The following is a 12,002-nucleotide window of genomic DNA, read 5'->3' on the forward strand; positions in this document are numbered from 1 at the left end:
CGCATTTCATCGTTCATGCTCTTTCGTTGCACGTGCTTTCGGGCTAAACTACCCTCGTCTCCCCTCCCGACATCGCGAGATAAACTCGATTCTGCTGTGTGGAGGAGTTGGAAGCCGCGAGGACGAGACACCATGCGACACTACGTGACACGTGCGCGCTGGCGTTTGGAATTGCCGCCGTGCAGTCCTTCGGTTTCTCATAACATCGCAGTTTCTCATATCGGTGCAGCAGAGCAGACAGAGACAGCTGAAGACGGTTGTTTGTGTACATTTTTGTGTACACAAAATTGTGTCATGTAGATTTGAGGTGCATCGCCAAGGGTTCCTGTACATTTACTGGCGTAGGGCCGGTCTGCAACGAGACGTTGGTTCTTGAGTCGCCGGTCGGTGCGTTCAGCGTGAGTAGCGAAGCGGTTTTGACGCGAATGCCTGCCATTCATTGCGGTCTGCAGGGACCATGTAACCTTGTCAAGAGTCTCTTCTAACACGATTTTGTCTTTACGTCTCGCCTGGATCGAGGCGTGGTATGATTTCAAGTGATAACTGCTTCTCTTCTTTGCTCTGTCTTTATTTTTCCACCTCTTACTTTGTCAAAAAGAAGCAAACGGTACCGGCGCGTACCGGCGACGCGACGTCCTAAAAAAATTCAGGACTTTTAAATGAAACCGATTGTAGTATTCATATTTTTTGTTTAATATTTTATGGGTTTTTTTATTTTAGGCATCAACTCTCATGCAATGGCCGACAAAGTAACACTAGCTGATGCTCTGTCAAATGTTGATGTACTGGATGAGTTGACGTTACCAGATGAGCAGCCATGCATAGAAGCTCAGCCATGCTCAGTGGTTTACCAAGTTAATTTTGATACAAACTTTGAAGACCGGAATGGGTTCGTCACAGGTGTCGCCAAGTACATTGAAGAAGCAACTGTTCATTCGAGTCTCGTAAGTCTTTCCAAACCAAATGTGTTAAAAATGGAAATTGAACTTATTTCTAACTTGTAGTTTAAACTTCCAGAATGAACTGCTTGAAGAGGGTGTGGAACATGCTGTCATGCTGTACACATGGCGTTGCTGTTCGCGTGCTATCCCACAACCCAAATCAAATGAGCAGCCCAACCGTGTTGAAATTTATGAAAAGACTGTGGAAGTCCTGGCACCAGAAGTTAACAAACTGTTAAACTTCATGTACTTCCAGGTGAATTGATTGAAATCGTTCATGAGAGTTAAGACTTAATCAATGGGATGCTAATTGTTTAATTTTGAACCTTTCTAGAGCAAGGCTATTGAACGCTTTACATCAGAAGTGAAGCGGTTGTGTCATACTGAGAAGCGCAAAGATTTCATCTCTGAAGCATACATGCTAACATTGGGAAAATTTATAAATATGTTTGCAGTTTTAGATGAGCTCAAGAATATGAAGTCAAGTGTTAAAAATGATTATTCCACTTACAGAAGGTTAGTGAAACTTAAATGTGATTGTTTATTATGTATACTTGTTGGTCATTTGGTATTATTTTTTACATTAATATAACTGATTTTTGTTTTTGTTTTTCATTTGCAGAGCTGCCCAGTTTCTGAAGGTTATGGCTGATTCTCAAACATTACAAGAGAGCCAGAACCTCTCTATGTTTCTGGCAACTCAAAACAAAATTCGTGATGCAGTAAAGGAAAATTTGGAAAGAGTTCCTGGCTTTGAAGATCTTCTAGCAGATGTTGTTTCTTTATGCGTTCATATGTTTGAGACTCGTCTCTATTTAGCACCTCATGAAAAGCATATGCTTGTCAAAGTAATGGGCTTTGGTCTGTTTCTTATGGATGGAGAACCTCAAAGTTTGACTAAATTAGATCAAAGGAAAAAACTCAACCTGGCTAAAATAGACCGAGTTTTCAAGGTATACTGATTTTCTTTTATGATCTAAGTCAGATTGTTAAAAAGTCGACCTCATTTCTTAAGTTCCTGGCTTCCTAATTTATTTATTTTCAGAACTTGGAAGTTGTCCCTCTTTTTGGAGACATGCAAATTGCTCCATTCAATTACATAAAACGCAGTAAGAACTTTGAACCCAGCAAATGGCCTCTGTCTTCTTCAAACAACATCAGCCCTCAGGCAGACTTGATGGTACATCTTCCTCAGATTCGAGAGGACCATGTTAAGTACATAAGTGAATTAGCAAGATACAGCAATGAGGTAAATAGACATCATTTTAAAGTCTCCTGCTTTCTGAACAAAAAGACTTTGTTCCATGTTGTTTTATTCATTTTATTCTTTAGGTCACCACAACTTACAAAGAGTCACGAACTGACTTGGAAAATAAGGAAACTGCTGACTTGGCATTAAGAGGATTACAGCTTCTTTCAGAGTGGACAAGTGTTGTCACTGAATTGTATTCTTGGAAACTTCTTCATCCAACTGATCACCATCAAAATAAAGAATGTCCCGTTGAAGCTGAAGAATATGAAAGGGTATTGTTTGATTCTAATCTAAATCTAATTGACTGTTAAAGACTGCTCATACTATAATGTATGATTGATTGATTTCTTGTAGGCCACTCGGTACAATTATTCAGATGAGGAGAAATTTGCTCTGATTGAAGTGATAGCAATGATCAAAGGTTTGCAAGTATTGATGGCTCGAATTGAGAGTGTTCTGCAGGATGCTATTCGGAGAACAATCTATTCTGAGCTTCAAGATTTTATCCAACTGATGTTAAGAGATCCCCTTCGTAAAGCTATTAAGAACAAAAAAGACCTTATAAGGAGGTTTGTGCCGACTATTAACCTATTGTTTGTTACTTTCCCCATGCTTTCCCCCCTTTTAAATCTTATCTTATCTCTTTTTGTTTTCAGCATCCTTGTCTCTGTGCGTGAAACTTGTGCAGATTGGCAAAGAGGAGTGGAGCCATCGGGGGACCCAGCATTGAAGGGAAAGAAAGATCCTGAAAATGGATTTGGGATTAAAGTTCCACGGCGCAATGTTGGTGAGTTTCTGTGCTTGTTTTGTTTCCTTGAACTTTGCTGTATGTAAAAACCAGTAGTAATATAAGTTCTGATATGTTCTCCAGGTCCGTCTTCTACACAGTTGTACATGGTGCGAACCATGCTGGAGTCTCTGATAGCTGATAAGTCAGGGGGGAAGCGCACTTTAAGGAAGGACATTGATGGCCAACACTTGATTCAAATTGATCAGTTTCACAAGACTTCATTTTATTGGAGTCACCTTCTGAATTTTAGTGGTAAATGCTTGGAAAATGGGGTTTGTTTTCTTCCTTTTTTTGTACATGCAATTAATTTGTCATGAAACAAATTTCAGAGTCCCTGCAGCAGTGCTGTGATCTCTCTCAGCTTTGGTATAGAGAGTTTTATTTAGAAATGACTATGGGACGCCGGGTTTATGTGAGTAATAATTACCTTAACTTTTTAAAATGTTTTAAATTGTGTAAAATATAAAATAATATTTGGTTTAAATGATTGTCTGACCATCTGTTTTCTCTTGCAGAAATGCACTGTAAAGCATCAACACAATGATGAGTGCAATGACCTGATAACAATGGAAAAACGCATTCAGGTATGTTCATAGAATCTTAAATGCTTTGGTATATATTTTAGTTTGACCCTAACAGAATAGAAGATATAATATGCTGTTCTTCAAACTTTCCAGTTCCCCATTGAAATGTCAATGCCCTGGATTTTGACTGATCATATTCTGCGAACCAAGGACCCCTCTGTAATGGAGTGAGTATCACAAAATTGAACTTAAATGCTGGAGCCTCCATAAGGCCCCAAAATGCATAGTTTTCCTTTATTTATTTTTTTCCAGGTATGTGCTGTACCCCTTAGACCTGTACAATGACAGTGCACACTATGCACTTACAGTTTTTCGAAAGCAATTCTTGTATGATGAAGTTGAGGCTGAGGTGAACCTGTGCTTTGACCAGTTTGTGTACAAGTTGTCTGAACAGATATTTGCTCACTACAAGCAAATGGCCAGCAGGTAACCCTCTAATCCATCCCTAACAACCCATGCTAAAATTAATTACTTTGCAAGTCTAACTTTTTTTTAAATGTTTCCCATGTAGCATCCTCCTGGACAAACGGTTCCGAGTGGAGTGTGTGGCGATGGGTGCCTACATACCATACCCAAGAGCAAATCGGTATGAAACACTTTTGAAACAACGGCATGTTCAGCTTCTTGGAAGATCAATTGACTTAAACAAACTCATAACACAGCGTATCAATGCTGATATGCATAAATCTTTGGATCTTGCCATTAGCAAGTTTGAGGCAGGAGATATTACAGGGATTGTGGTATGTGTTTTAATATCTAGTCGAATTTTTTGCTTTCGTGTTGACAAATGTACTTCAAATAAATAAATCCCCTGTGTTAATTTGTTTTTTTTTTTTTTTTTTCAGGAACTGGATGGCTTACTAGAAGTCAATCGCCTTGCTCACAAACTACTGTCACGATTTCTGGCTCTTGATGAGCATGACGCAATGTACCGGGAGGCAAATCACAATGTCCTTGCTCCATATGGAAGAATCACTCTGCATATTTTTTGGGAGTTGAATTATGACTTTCTCCCTAACTATTGTTACAATGCTGCTACAAACAGGTTTGTAGAAATGCATAACTAAAATTATCTTTTAAAAAAAAATTTTAGAAATGTGGTTAATGATACTCCTTTTTTTTCTCCGTTATCTAGATTTGTCAAATGCCGTGGTATCCAGTTTACACAACCTGTGCATAGAGACAAACCCCCTCAAATGGCCCATCACTATCTGTGGGGAAGCAAACAGCTTAATGTTGCTTACTCAACAGTTTTTGGGCAATATACAGGTAGCTTGCGCGATTTGGCTCTCAACATCATTCTGTATTTACAGTGGGAACGTGGTATCAATCTTTTCATGTTATGTTTCAGGCTTTGTGGGACCCTACCATTTTAGAACCATGTGTCGCCTATTGGGTTACCAGGGTATAGCAGTGGTAATGGAGGAGCTCCTGAAAATAGTGAAAAGTCTCATCCAGGGTAACTTGCTGCAATTCACTAAGACTCTGATGGACGCCATGCCCAAGGTGTGCAAATTGCCTCGTTACGATTATGGCTCCCCAGGAGTCCTGGGTTATTATCATGCTCAGCTCAATGACATAGTTCAGTACCCTGATGCTAAGACAGAGCTCTTTCACAATTTTCGAGAGCTGGGAAACACAATACTCTTTTGCTTGCTGATGGAACAAGCACTGTCACAAGAGGAAGTGTGTGACCTACTACATGCTGCGGCATTTCAAAATATTCTTCCTCGGCCATTTTGCAAAGGTAAGTCATAACTTTCACTATCAGCATCATATCTAATTTATCGTATCAATATTAGTTTGGCTAGTTCTGAATTATTATTTTTTCTTCAGAGGGAGAAAAGCCAGAGTTCAAGCAGAGAAGATTGGAGGCTAAATATGGTTCAATGCAGATTGTTCCCAACATTGAGCGTCTTGGAACAGCAAAGGTACTACATCTTCCTATTAAATAATGTAATACATAAGATATTTGTAAAAAGTTCATTCATTGAATTTTATTTCAGCAAGCCCTGATATCAAGAGAAGGGGACCTCTTGACTAGAGAACGCCTGTGCTGTGGTCTTTCTATTTTTGAAGTTGTTCTTACAAGACTGAAAAGTTTCCTGGATGATCCCATTTGGGTAGGACCCCCTCCAGCTAATGGAGTTATGAATGTGGATGAGTGTGCAGAATTTCAACGTCTGTGGTCAGCTTTACAATTTGTCTACTGCATACCAGTTGGAGATACAGAGTTCACTGTAGAGTAAGTTTCATTTTCTAAATGAGCTGCAGGTATTACTTCTTATCACATGTGTTCCATGAGAATATTAATTGAATCTTCTGTTTTAATGAAGGGAATTGTTTGGTGAGGGGCTGAACTGGGCTGGTTGCACAATGATTGTCTTGCTGGGACAGCAACGTCGATTTGAAGCTCTAGACTTCTGCTACCACATTCTTAAAGTCCAAAGAGTTGATGGTAAAGATGAAAATGTCAAAGGAATTGTAAGTTGCAGCTTGAATGTTTCACATGGACTAGTTTTCCTATTTTCATAAATGTTTAAATTGTCTGGTTGATATCTTTTGCAGAATTTGAAAAGGATGGTTGATAGAGTACGACGCTTTCAAGTACTCAACTCTCAGATATTTGCCATTCTCAATAAGTTCCTGAAAGGTAGTGAAGTGGACAACTCTTCCATTGAACATGTTCGCTGTTTCCCTCCTCCAGTTCATCCATCTATGTCTCACTACCAACGATCAGGCTCAGATCACTATGGTCAAAGTGGACACTATTCTTAGTTACTATTTAATGACCAAGGTTCCTATGCCAATTTGTACTTAATTTTCTAGAGGAGTGTTCTAATTTTCCTATATTATATTTTCACAGAGTTGTAATTGTTGTACACAATTGTATGCATCAGTATGCTTCCTAGTGGCCATTTGAGAGTTAGTTAACCTTCAATCATTTTCCTATTTTTGCCAAAGAATATTCGTGAAGATACTCCAGGGACTGAGAAATACTCTATATGCTTTTGGGGCAATATCTGTCTCAATTCTTCAATCTTCTTGTTACCTTCATGAATTTTCATGAGTATTTTTTGCATTTAATGTGAATTACAATTCTATCACCTGTACATATTTGTCTATGAATTATTTTACCTTCTGATCTTATTTAAAAGAATTCTGAACTAGCAATGGTTGAAGTCTTGTAGATGATATTTTACATGAGCCAGCTCATGTGTGTCTGTGTTTTGGAACACAATTCCATGAATTTATTATGTTCTACAGCAAGTTACAGTAATTGAAGTTGCTAGACACAATTAGATTATGTACTGTATGTTATTTTCATTGGAAGTGAAGGCTACCATCAAGAGATATCCTTTTAAGTGAAAACATTAACTTTAACCAAAGTTTGACTGTTGAAAGTCTAATGATGTATTTGAAGTATATGTACTAATGTGCAATATTTTTTTTGTCTGGTACTCTTGCAGATTTGCTTATAGTACGTGCAAGATATTTTTATTCAACTGCCTGCACCAGTGTTACTTAAATGTATTATGCAGTGTTCTACCTAAAACACAGTTATTTATAGGTCTAACTTATTGAATTATTTATTCTTTATATTTGATTTTTAACTGGTCTACTAAAGAAGTTATCATTTTGGATGAGAGGGGTTGCGTGATTGATTGATTGATTTATGTTTGATATTTTGTGAATCTTTGTTCGGGAGGAGAGAGATGTACAAGGAGACTGTAGAGTTGAATTAAGCTTTGAAGTTTTTTCCTTTTTTTACTTCTGAGAGATTTATCATGTGTACTTTGGATGAAAAGTTCCTGTTCACTTGGACCGCTTCTCTTGTGTTGAATCATATAAATGCACATGCATTCTTGCAATCATGTATTGTTGTAATTTATTTTTTCTTTGAGCCATCAGCTGCACAGAGAAACTGTCTGTGGCTGTCTCATAAAAATAGGCATGAAGTCGCATGAAAAAAAAAAAAAAATTACAAACAAAAACACAGAGACCTAAGCTTGACCCTTCTCGAGAAAGTGGCTTTGACCTTTGCTTTACCTCCTTCCCCCATTATTCTCACTCACCCTCCCGGATGTGCCCTTGGAGCCTCAGGGACTCCAAAAACAAAAACACAAGAGTCATCATTTGGCCTCGACAACTGAAACGAAAAGACATTAAATAGAATACTAGTGAAAGTCGAAGACTTGTGCTGAGCAAGGCCCTTTCGGGCATGTTCTTAAGACTTCAAGTAACAAGTTTCAAAGAAAAGTAAAAATTAAAAAAACACGGCAAATACCCGGCGAAGGCCTCAGACCAGGCGGTAGAAAGAATTTAGGAACTGAGTGACGTCACCGGTTTAGACAGTGTCGTGATTTCGGAAACGGCACAGGTTGTTTCGGTGAGTTGGTGCGTTCCGAAACTAAATGGACTCAACCTATTCTAACCTAACCTAACGGAGATGACAGATTCCTTAACGCAACAGATACCGTCTAAACGAGGCATTCAATTCACATTCAAAATACCGCTTCTTTACACATTACGAAAACGTACACGAGCTACCAACACAGCCTACTCTAAGTCCAATATTTACTATTGTCATTTAATTATATAACTTTAAAAGCAAAAAAAATGACAATGCAACACATTCAAATCAAGAAAAAAAAAAAAATCCATTTGGAATTAATTACGTAGAAAAAGCAATGCGAAAATACTCAGATAAAGGCAAGGGTAATTTGGCAGCATTGATGAGATTCTAGTGAAAATTGCAGAGTCCATGTCTCAAGGTCCGATCCCCAAGGGCTTCGCAGTTGAAGTGAGGTTAAAGAACAAAAACAAAGTTCAAATTTATGGTTGGCTCAGCAAAAATAACGAAGCCTCAACTATCAGCTTCCCTGCTTTACGGGCTACGTTTTCCTGGCATCCCGTGACAATGTAGACAACACATGACAAAGTGTGGCGCCAAGAGAGCCGAGTCTAGTGGCGCCTAGAGGCCTCCAGTGAGTGTAGGCCTCTAGTGGCGCCCTACTACGAAACCGCGAGCCCCCCACCCCGGCACCTCTTCCTCCCCTGAGTCGGGTCGGTGTGTAGTCTGCTAGCTGTAAGGGTTATATTTGTTCGGACGTTCCTCTGCTCCTGAAATGAAGAGACTTCTGTTCGGTTGATAACACTTTGTCGTTAAACACGTATGTCAGCGTTCGATTTTTGAAAGAAAACTGACTTATTTTTCCTCTATGACAGTATTTTATCACAGTTTTGTTTAACTCCCAACTTTACTCAACAATGACCATTGTGCTGTTTCTGTTGCAGATATTAAATCTATTTATTCAACAAACATGAACTCTTGTCGAGGCTTAACTTTGTTCTATCGATCAGTTCAATGGTCCAACTGTATACCATTTGTTGGTACTAGTAGGTGCTGGGATCCTAGATGTCAAACGTTTCTCAAATTGCTCCAAGCTAACTTCTGTTCGCTTACAATCAAGAACTCCACATTAAACAAGGTGCATCAACCTCAGCTTTCTGCAATTCTCTCAGTGCAACGTAACTATGCTTCTAAGAAAAGTGCCAAGAAAAGTAAGGGAAAAATGTACTTGCTGTTTCTTTAATAATTTGAAGTGGAAGTGTGAAATTCTTAATCAACAATACTATCTTTATAGAGACAAATGTGCAAGTAAATTTAACTGGACTTGGAGAACTTATCGAAGTGGAAGAAATGGTTCAGAGAATGGAAGGTGCTGTTCAGACCATGAAAACTGAGTTTGTTAAGAGCCTATCTCTCCGATCCGCAGGTAGGCTTAGAGTTTTCACTGTTATAAGACAAGCCTTTCGTTACAGTCTGATTTATCATACTGGTTTTGCCTTGATTGATTCTAGGGTCAATTGAAAGTATGAAAGTAAGATTTGAAGGAAAAGAATATGAGCTTCAACAAGTGGCAAAGATGACTCGAAAAGGCCAACAAACTATTGTGTTGGATATGTTGTCTTTCCCTCAGATGACTAAAACTGTTGTTGACACTCTGAAGACTTCATCTCTAAATTTAAATCCGCAACAAGAGGGGACAACAATTTATGTCCCAATACCTAAGTAAGTGATGAAACCGATAATGCACTACTTGTGTTGACTTGTTTCAGTAGTACCATGAGCTTTTTGTGTTTTGATAACAGAGTTACAAAGGAGCATCGAGAGATTTTAGCTAAGAAGGCTAAAGCCCTTTTTATCACCTGTAGAGATTCCATCAAACAGACTCAAGAAAAAAATATTAAAGAATTAAGGAACAGTGATGTTTCTGATAGCGAAAGACAATCAGCCTATAAGCAGGTACATAAGAACTGCTTTGTGCGTTTCATTTTAAGAAATAAAGCTATTTGAAATAAGCTGATGTCACCTTATTTTGCATGTAACTTGTTCCAGGTGATAGCAATTGCTGATAAATACGTAGCGCAATCAGAAGAAATTATGAAGGGAAAGCAAGATGAACTACTTGGAAAGTCCTAAAAAGTGACACTTTCAATCATAAATAGATAAATACAATAAAAGTTATGCCCATATGACATTTTATTTATGCTCGATAAATAATCCTTGTCATAAAATAGGATATTTATATTTTTGTAATTTGAACTAGACTACACTTTTCAGAATGGAATGTATGTACAGTAACTTGTTTTAATCACGTGGTGGGTAAATTTGGCTTATTTTTGGAACTATCTCTTGGGCTAGTTCCATTGTGGCAGCGCAGAGCATGCGTCGAGCCATGATATCAAGAGGTCCGCCTGTTTAAGAGAAGAAAAATAAGTTTACAAACAGCAAACTCCAGGAAAATGCAGCAATTCACGTTGATGTGGTACTTGCCAGAAGGGTCAATACAAACACCACCAGCTTCCCTCACAAGCAGGTCTCCTGCTCCATAATCCCAAGCATGGATCCCAAACTCAAAATAGACATCAGCAGCACCCATTGCTACCATTGCCATATTAATAGCAGCAGAACCATTTGAACGTGTCCTGGAATGTTGAGAAAGGATTCAAGTGCAAATTACAAACTGTAACCAGGTATTCCATTGTTTATCACAATAATTTTTTTTAGGAAACCACCAATTATTTTCTTGTAAACTAAGACCTACCCATGCACAATTGGTGTAAGAGTTTGTTGATTTTTAAAATTATTTTTCATCTTTTCTTCCTCATGTGTTGTGCCACATTCTAGTATCAAAAGGGCTTGCTGCAAGTCTGGTGAAATGCAGAGTGGAATTTCAATTCAAAGTATGACTATGCATTATATTTCCAGAATTTTTCATCTGTGGGTCTCAGAGCTCTCTTACCTTTCTCCCCAGACACATGGATAGGTTTCCCATTTAATTTTGCACCTTGACCCCTTCGAGCGGTGAACATTTGCTCCAAAACAGGGTTGTAGATGATAGCAATCTCTGCAACTTTATTTACAGTGAATGCAATTGAAGTGCAAACATTAGGGTATCCATGGACAAAATTCATTGTGCCATCTACAGGATCAATAATCCATGTGGGTGCATCTGTGAATTCACAAGGAATTCCTTCAGCTGTTGATTCTTCACCAATGAATCTTGGAAATAAATTTTTTATTAGTGTTTTAATTTTAAGAATAATTACAGGCGTATTGTCTTACGACAAAAAGTATTTCTTACTTGTGATCAGGAAACTCGGCACGTAAATTTGAAATTAACATTTTCTCAACTTCTTGGTCGGTTTCTGTTACCAAATCTACTCGGTCAGATTTGGTACTTATAGTCTTCTTACTGTAGATTCTCTCACGAATAATCTGAGGAAAAAACCAATCAATCCAGAATTACTAATTATGCAAAACTTAAGTCTCAAAGTCAAATCACAGGAAAAATTTCTTCCTGGTTACGCTAACACATAATCAATAGAAGCCATATGATAGAGCGCAATTTTATTCTTATGTTACAAAGAATAGCAAATGTGAGCGAGTGAAGTGGGCATGCATAAAGAAGACTACCGTCAGGATGAGGGATTACGTTATCTCATGCTTGCTATAATTTGGGTTCATTTAATTAAGACCGACGGTGCAACAGATCAGCTGTCAAAAAGGTCGTCTGCTCCTTCCTTGACAGTCCAACACCGCTCACCTTGCCTCCGTTCCTCGCCAGTTCCATGACCACCTCGAAACATTTGTCCAGGTCGACGGACATCGTGATTGGTGTCTGGACGGGTGCGAAGAGTTTCTGACGCTGATCACCGCAGGTAACACGCTGTTAACTGTTTGGCGCTGGAATTCCTAGCTTCTTGCGATTGCGACTGGCTCCTGCTCGACGAACTTCTCGGACACCTCCCACCCTGCGGGGCGGGGCGGGGGCGGGGCGGTGGAGGGGCGGGAGGGGAAGATAACGGAGGGTGGAGTGAAGGGGGCGTCCGTAAGCGCGTCACGATCGGCGCATCGATTCTTTCAA

At 38.9% G+C, this 12,002-nt stretch overlaps 3 protein-coding genes across 4 annotated transcripts; 2 read left to right on the forward strand and 1 right to left on the reverse strand.

Moving 5' to 3' along the window:
• Positions 1 to 212: 212 nt before the first annotated feature.
• LOC117640699 (cytoplasmic FMR1-interacting protein-like) lies at positions 213 to 6,680 on the forward strand. The gene is made up of 22 exons (XM_034377512.1): positions 213 to 398; positions 721 to 944; positions 1,018 to 1,197; positions 1,276 to 1,457; positions 1,564 to 1,894; positions 1,987 to 2,190; positions 2,274 to 2,465; positions 2,548 to 2,762; positions 2,850 to 2,980; positions 3,065 to 3,235; positions 3,313 to 3,395; positions 3,499 to 3,567; positions 3,661 to 3,734; positions 3,820 to 3,993; positions 4,079 to 4,307; positions 4,413 to 4,612; positions 4,703 to 4,836; positions 4,919 to 5,314; positions 5,404 to 5,498; positions 5,574 to 5,812; positions 5,904 to 6,051; positions 6,136 to 6,680. Exons 2-22 carry the CDS (start codon positions 738 to 740, stop codon positions 6,343 to 6,345), a joined length of 3,864 nt encoding a protein of 1,287 aa, XP_034233403.1. The 5' UTR covers positions 213 to 398; positions 721 to 737; the 3' UTR covers positions 6,346 to 6,680.
• Positions 6,681 to 8,497: 1,817 nt separating this feature from the next.
• On the forward strand, positions 8,498 to 10,117 carry LOC117640704 (ribosome-recycling factor, mitochondrial). 2 transcript variants are annotated; one of them, XM_034377519.1, is made up of 6 exons: positions 8,498 to 8,634; positions 8,866 to 9,132; positions 9,216 to 9,347; positions 9,433 to 9,643; positions 9,724 to 9,877; positions 9,971 to 10,117. In XM_034377519.1, the coding sequence occupies exons 2-6, from the start codon at positions 8,892 to 8,894 to the stop codon at positions 10,052 to 10,054; spliced, it is 822 nt and encodes a 273-aa protein (XP_034233410.1). In that variant the 5' UTR covers positions 8,498 to 8,634; positions 8,866 to 8,891; the 3' UTR covers positions 10,055 to 10,117. The 2 variants fall into 2 exon arrangements, with proteins under 2 accessions (XP_034233410.1, XP_034233408.1); XM_034377517.1 differs by having other exon boundaries at positions 8,604 to 8,741.
• On the reverse strand, positions 10,091 to 11,907 carry LOC117640703 (inositol monophosphatase 1). Its single transcript, XM_034377516.1, has 6 exons — positions 11,682 to 11,907; positions 11,220 to 11,353; positions 10,878 to 11,137; positions 10,680 to 10,785; positions 10,409 to 10,560; positions 10,091 to 10,329 (listed from the first exon to the last, which is right to left on the reverse strand). Exons 1-6 carry the CDS (start codon positions 11,742 to 11,744, stop codon positions 10,223 to 10,225), a joined length of 822 nt encoding a protein of 273 aa, XP_034233407.1. The 5' UTR covers positions 11,745 to 11,907; the 3' UTR covers positions 10,091 to 10,222.
• Between the last annotated feature and the right edge of the window lie 95 nt (positions 11,908 to 12,002).

Source organism: Thrips palmi, unplaced genomic scaffold (assembly GCF_012932325.1).
Source record: "Thrips palmi isolate BJ-2018 unplaced genomic scaffold, TpBJ-2018v1 HiC_scaffold_12, whole genome shotgun sequence".
Classification (NCBI taxonomy): Eukaryota; Metazoa; Arthropoda; class Insecta; order Thysanoptera; family Thripidae; genus Thrips; species Thrips palmi.

Coding starts and splice junctions, on each gene's coding strand:
- LOC117640699 (XM_034377512.1), top strand. CDS start 738: ATGGCCGACAAAGTAACACTAGCTGATGCTCTGTCAAATGTTGATGTA. Junction 2,466..2,547: donor AAGCTGAAGAATATGAAAGG/GTATTGTTTGAT, acceptor GATTTCTTGTAG/GCCACTCGGTACAATTATTC. Junction 5,499..5,573: donor AGCGTCTTGGAACAGCAAAG/GTACTACATCTT, acceptor ATTTTATTTCAG/CAAGCCCTGATATCAAGAGA.
- LOC117640704 (XM_034377519.1), top strand. CDS start 8,892: ATGAACTCTTGTCGAGGCTTAACTTTGTTCTATCGATCAGTTCAATGG. Junction 9,644..9,723: donor ATTTATGTCCCAATACCTAA/GTAAGTGATGAA, acceptor TTTTGATAACAG/AGTTACAAAGGAGCATCGAG. Junction 9,878..9,970: donor GACAATCAGCCTATAAGCAG/GTACATAAGAAC, acceptor AACTTGTTCCAG/GTGATAGCAATTGCTGATAA.
- LOC117640703 (XM_034377516.1), bottom strand. CDS start 11,744: ATGTCCGTCGACCTGGACAAATGTTTCGAGGTGGTCATGGAACTGGCG. Junction 11,138..11,219: donor GCCGAGTTTCCTGATCACAA/GTAAGAAATACT, acceptor TTTATTTCCAAG/ATTCATTGGTGAAGAATCAA. Junction 10,330..10,408: donor TGTTTGTATTGACCCTTCTG/GCAAGTACCACA, acceptor TCTCTTAAACAG/GCGGACCTCTTGATATCATG.